We start from the raw sequence: 6403 nt of genomic DNA, 5'->3' as shown, positions 1-6403 counted from the left end.
TCCATTTGCTTGGAAAATATTCCTCCATCCCTTTATTTTGAGCCTATTTGTGTCTTTGCACTTGAGATTGGTCTCCTGAATACAGCACACCAATGGGTTTTGACTCTTTATCCAATTTGTCTGTCTGTGTCTTTTAATTGGGGCATTATTTAGCCCATTTACATTTAAGGTTAATATTGTTGTGTGTGAATTTGATCCTGCCATTATGATGCTAGATGGTTATTTTGCCTGTTAGTTGATGTAGTTTCTTCCTAGTATTGATGGCCTTTATAATTTAGTATGCTTTTGCAGTGGCTGGTACCAGTTGTTCTTTACCATGTTTAGTGCTTCCTTCAGGAGCTCTTGTAAGGCAGGCCTGGTGGTGACGAAATCTCTCAGCATTTGCTTGTCCATAAAGGATTTTATTTTTCCTTTGCTTATGAAGCTTAGTTTGGCTGGATATGAAATTTTAGTCTGAAAATTCTTTTCTTTAAGTGTAGTGAATATTGGCACCTACTCTTCTGGTTTGTAGGGTTTCTGCTAAGAGATCTGCTGTTAGTCTGGTAGGTTTCCCTTTGTGGGTAACCCAACCTTACTCTCTGGCTGCCCTTAGCATTTTTCCTTCATTTCAACCATGGTGAATCTGATGATTATGTGTATTGGGGTTCCCCTTCTCAAGGAGTATCTTTGTGGTGTTCTCTGTATTGCCTGACTTTGAATGTTGGCCTGCCTTGCTAGATGGGGGAAGTTCTCCTGGATAATATCCTGAAGAGTGTTTTACAACTTGCTTTCATTCTCCCCATCACATTCAGATACACCAATCAAACGAAGATTAGGTCTTTTCACATAATCCTGTATTTCATGGATGCTTTGCTCATTTCTTTTCACTCTTTTTTCTCTAATCTTGTCTTCTCACTTTATTTCATTGAGTTGATCTTCAATCTCTGATATCCTTTCTTCCACTTGATCAGCTCAGTTATTGAAACGTGTATGCTTCATATAGTTCTTATGTGTTTTTCAGCTCCATCAGGTCTTTTATGCTCTTCTCTAAACTGGTTACTCTAGTTAGCAATTCATCTAAACTTTTTTTTTTTAAGGATCTTAGCTTCCTTACATTGGACTAGAACATGCTCCTTTAGCTCAGAGGAGTTTGTTATTACCCACCTTCTGGAGCCTGCTTCTGTCAATTCATCAAACTCATCCTCCATCTAGTTTTATTCCCTTGCTGGTCAGGAGTTGTGATCCCTTAGAGGAGAAGAGGCATTCTGGTTTTTGGAATTTTCATCCTTTTTGCGCTGGTTTCTCCCCATCTTTGTGGATTTATCTACCTTTGGTCTCTGAAATTAATAATTTTATTCTTTTTTATGTTGTTGTAAAGGGAATTTCCTTCTTAATCTCATTTTCAGATTGTTCACTGCAACTACATATAAATATGATAATTGATTTTTATATGTTGATCTAGTATTCTGTAGCCTTGCTAAACTTGTTTGTAAATTCTAATAGGTTTTCAGTGGTCAATTGAAATTTTGAAGGATAGTTTTGTGAAATATAAAATTTCTGGTTGACTTCACTTTCTTTCAGCATTTTGAATATTTTATTTTAATGTCATCTGACATGTTTGCTTCTGAATGAGAAGTCAGCTTTTTTTTTTTTTTTTTGAGACAGAGTTTCGCTCTTGTTACCCAGGCTGGAGTGCAATGGCACGATCTCGGCTCACCGCAGCCTCCGCCTCCTGGGTTCAGGCAATTCTCCTTCTCAACCTCCTGAGTAGCTGGGATTACAGGCACGTGCCACCATGCCCAGCTAATGTTTTGTATTTTTAGTAGAGACGGGGTTTCACCATGTTGACCAGGATGGTCTCTATCTCTTGACCTCGTGATCCACCCGCCTCAGCCTCCCAAAGTGCTGGGATTACAGGCTTGAGCCACCGCGCCCGTCTGTCAGCTGTTAATTTTATGATTGTCTCTTGTATGTAATATGTCATTTTTCTCTTGATTTAAGGTTTTCTCTTTGAATTTACTCAAGTAAGGTTCCCAGGGCTTCTTGAATTGTAAGTTTATCAAATTTGAAATGTTTCCAGCCATTATTTCTTCAAAAAAAGAATTGTACTACAGGTGTCTAAGATCTTACCTGTGGTTTTGGCAGCTAAAATCGCTACTTAATTATTTTAGCTTGCACTGCTAATTTTTACAAATTGGTGTTCTGGGGGTGTCCTTTGCACCTTTATTGCCCAATAATTTGGTCAGAGCAAATGCTCTGTCAACATCAAGCTTTGTCTCTGACATGTCAAGCCAGTAAATACTTCAGCTTTGTGCTGCCTATGCTTGGCTGTATAGTGTTCCACTATGTGGATATATTATACATAACTGATCAATATTTTCATTATCTTCAATCATCAGCCATTACAATAATGCAAAATTATCCTTGAACACATTCTATCTCACTCATATGTGAGCATAATGTAGGAAAAATTCCTAACAGTGAAATTTCTAGGTAAAAGGTATATGCATTGGGTGTTTTTGTTTAATTTTCTTTTAAAAAGATAGCATAGAATGTAATAAGTGTTGTTATTAGTGTTGTAAAACATTGCTTTCTGATGTCTTCTTTATTCAAGTTCAGTGATCGGATTTCCTGGTTGATTGATATTCCTAGAGAAAACATCACACAAAATACAAGTAAGAGTGATCTGAATTAATTCTTTTACCCCTGGGTCTGGACTTATTAAATAAAAATAACAAAAAGAATTTAAATGATTTGTTATCTCATGTAAATGTCCCATGTGGTATTTCGGACATACTTACTAAAGTGGCTTAGCCGAATTACAAATGTAACTGGGATACTGTATTTTACCTGACAGTCCCATTATAGGTAGATTGTTTTGATGTATACAACATTTATGTTATGCTTTATTTAAAATAAACTCATTTCTTAGAACTTGGAAATTGTAGTATTAATATGGGTACTAATTTATTTTACTGAAGCTGAATCATTAATCTTAATATGTTATAGGTTATAAATATTAATTATTTTATTATGGAATCTACTATTAAGTATTTTGTGGCAGTGTAGCATCATATGCTATTGTATATACCTAGATGAAAATAGGAGAAAAGGCAAATTCCAGGAACTGTGAGTATTGACCTAGTGAACTGACCTGGTAGATCTCTAGGCATGAGACACATTCCCAGAGGTTAAAAATGGTGGAAGGTTTATTGTTTTAATATGATAGGTGCATTAAACAAAACCAACTTGACTTCACTTAAGGAAAAAGAGGAAATTTATTTTAGTCATGAAACCCAAAGACAAAAATGCAGTCATCTTATAGGAAGGAATTAGAAATAAGAAGGAAAACCATCAAGAACCAAGGGAATACTTTTGCCCTGTTTGTCTGTCTTATCTGTATTTTCTGTAAATCTACATGTATATTTCTTTCTTTGTAGACAGTCTTTCTAAACCTACCTCATTACAGTTGAACTTTATATATCTTTTTTATGGGTCAGCCCAATTCCAAATTCCCAGGACAGTATCTTCAGTTGACCAATTGTTGCTCAACTGCTTGGTTGTGCACCAACCAGATGGATTGGGAGAGTGGGATGGGGGAATCACGCAGGCCAACCCCTCTTGGTATTAGAGTAAAGGACATTCTAAACTGAGTCCTGTAAAATGAAGGCCAGGCAAGGTGAGAGTTAGTTAGAAAGGATGGAAAAGACTGTATAGATAAAAAAGTATCAAAGATGAAAGTCTGCAATAGCAATGTTCACAATAGCAAAGACTTGGAACCAACCTAAATGCCCATCAATCGTAGACTAAAGAAAATGTGGCACATATACACCGTGGAATTCTATGCAGCCATAAAAAAGGATAAGTGCATGTCCTTTACAAGGACGTGGATGAAGCTGGAAACCATCATTCTGAGCAAACTAACACAAGAACAGAAAACGAAACACTGCACGTTCTTACTCATCAGTGGGTGTTGAACAATGAGAACACATGGACACAGGGATGGGAACATCACACACCGGGGACTGTCAGGGGTGGAGGTCTAGGGGAGGGATAGCACTAGGAGAAATATATAATGTAGATGATGGGGTGATGGATGCAGCAAACCACCATGGCATGTGTATACCTGTGTAACAAACATGCTCTGCACATGTACCCCAGACTTAAAGTACAATTTTTTTAAAAGTCTGCAATAGAAGCCCCAGTACCATAACATCTGGCATAGATTGTATCACTATCTTTACCCTTTATTCAACTCTTTTTTCAAATTAATTTTCTTGTTGGAGCTATCTGTGATTTTTAACAGGAATTTATCTTGAAAATTGTACTCTTATTATGGATGTAACCTAAATCTCATTAATATAATGATGGAATGTTATTCCAGAAGCTTAACATAATATTGACATTCATTTACCATCGAAGAAGTGAAGATCATATGTTATTTTTACTTCTACTCTTTATTTACAAACTTTAATTTTAGAAAAGCATTGCTTCTAAGGTCACCCAGAAAGAAACAAAGGTGATATGAGAACTTAAGTAACTTTTAGTAAAAGACAAAATTAGCTCTTCCTCTCCTAATACAATTCTCTGGACTGAGTAAAAAGAAATATCTTTGTGCTAGCACTGTGATAGGAGGGGATGGTTTATGTAGAGAGCAATATGCTAAAAGTCAGGGGAAAATGTTCAGAGGTAAGGATATCATATTTGTTCATTCACTTTTTCCTCCTTAATCATACCTTATTTACTGCTGTGCCATGAATTTGAGTATCATGAGTATATAAAATCTTGGGAATATATTTGAGTGTATGTAAAATCTTGGGGAAAGTAGGTTAGGCAACATCAACAACAAAGGTAGTAAAATAGTTATTGTAGTGGAAGTAGAAACAGCAGGCAGCATTTATTGAATTCTTATTATATGCCGGTACTGCCCTAAACACTCTATGTTAGTTCATTTATTCCTAACTATGTGGTAGATACTATTATTATCTTCATTTTCAGATGATTTAACTGAGGCCCATGGAGCTGTATGGAAATTTAGTGATAACTAGAAGGTGACGAAAGCAGTTTGAAGTGAAGTGTATAATTATTGAAAGTAAACAGCCCCTCCTTGATTTACACTACATAATTTGCTTTCTTATTTTCATTTTAAAATAAGGGATAATTTTCATTTTATGAAACATATCCTTTTTAGTGTCCAGTTCTATGAGTTTTGACAAATGTATACAACTGTGTAATCACTACAGTCAAGACATAGAACAGTTCCATCAGGCAATAAAATCACTCCACCCATAATCAACCTGTCTCCATCTCCCAGGCCCCAGCAACCACTGTTCTGTTCTCTGTTCCTGTTGTTTTGTCTATTCCAGGGTCATATAAATGGAATCATAGAATATACAGCCTTTGAGTCTGGCTTCTTTCACTGAGTATAATTCATTGGAGATTTGTCTATGTTATGGTTTCTCTGGTGTTCTTATTGGGTAGTATTCTTTGGTGTGGATAGTTAATTTTGTTGAAGTGCATTTGGGTTTTTCTGGTTTTTGACAATTATGAAGAAAGCTACTATAAACAATCTCACACAGGTTTTTGTGTGAATATAAATTTTAGTTGCATTTAGCTGATACTAAGTAATAGGATTACTGTGTTGTATGGTACGTGTAAGCTGAACTTTATAAGAAAATCTGTCAAACGATTTCCCAAAGTGGCTTTATTATTTTACATTCTGACCACCAGGTGATCTCCATCCATACCAGAACTTAGTATATATGTGTGTGTGTATGCTTGTAAATATGTATACATATATGTATGTATAGATATATACTTTAAATTTTTAGCCATTCTAAAAGAAGTGTGGTGGCATGTGTGTGTGTGTGTGTGTGTGTGTGTGTGTGTGTATGGGTGTGGTTGTGTGTGGTTTTTGTTTGTTTGTTTGTTTTAGGTTTTTTTGAGATGAAATTTCACTCTGTCACCCAGGCTGGAGTGCAGTGGCACGATCTCAGCTCACTGCAGCCTCTGCCTCCCGGGTTCAAGTGATTCTCCTGCCTCAGCCTCCTGAGTATCTGGGATTACAAGTACACACCACCAGGCCCAGCTAATTTTTTATATTTTTAGTAGAGATCAGGTTTTGCCATGTTGGCCAGGCTGGCCTCAGGTGATCCACCGGCCTCGGCCTCCCAACGTGCTGGGATTACAGGTGTGAGCCACCGTACCTGACCTAATTGTGGTTTTAATTTGCATTTTTGTAACAACTAATGACATTGAGCATATTTTTTTGTGCTTATTTACCATTTGGTGTAGTATCTGTTCAAATGTTTTATAAGTTTATTCTGTATTCTGGATACGGTGTTATCAGATATGATTTGCAGATATTTTCTCCCAGTCCGGGGCTGTCTTTTAATCTCCTAAGGGTGTCTCTTGAAGATCAGAG

The 6403-nt window shown here is 36.5% G+C and overlaps 1 protein-coding gene across 1 annotated transcript in view; it reads left to right on the top strand.

The window, feature by feature from the left end:
- Positions 1-6403, top strand: part of CATSPERB (cation channel sperm associated auxiliary subunit beta) — a 152208-nt gene that overhangs the window by 16067 nt on the left and 129738 nt on the right. Inside the window, exon 5 of the mRNA XM_037745163.1 lies at positions 2594-2654. Coding sequence (XP_037601091.1) covers positions 2594-2654 — 61 coding nt within the window. The remainder of the gene's footprint in view (positions 1-2593; positions 2655-6403) is intronic.

Source organism: Cebus imitator, unplaced genomic scaffold (assembly GCF_001604975.1).
Source record: "Cebus imitator isolate Cc_AM_T3 unplaced genomic scaffold, Cebus_imitator-1.0 Scaffold193, whole genome shotgun sequence".
In the NCBI taxonomy this organism is placed as follows: domain Eukaryota; kingdom Metazoa; phylum Chordata; class Mammalia; order Primates; family Cebidae; genus Cebus; species Cebus imitator.
Note: the sequence above shows the minus strand (reverse complement) of the source record. Positions and strands in the feature narration are given on the sequence as shown.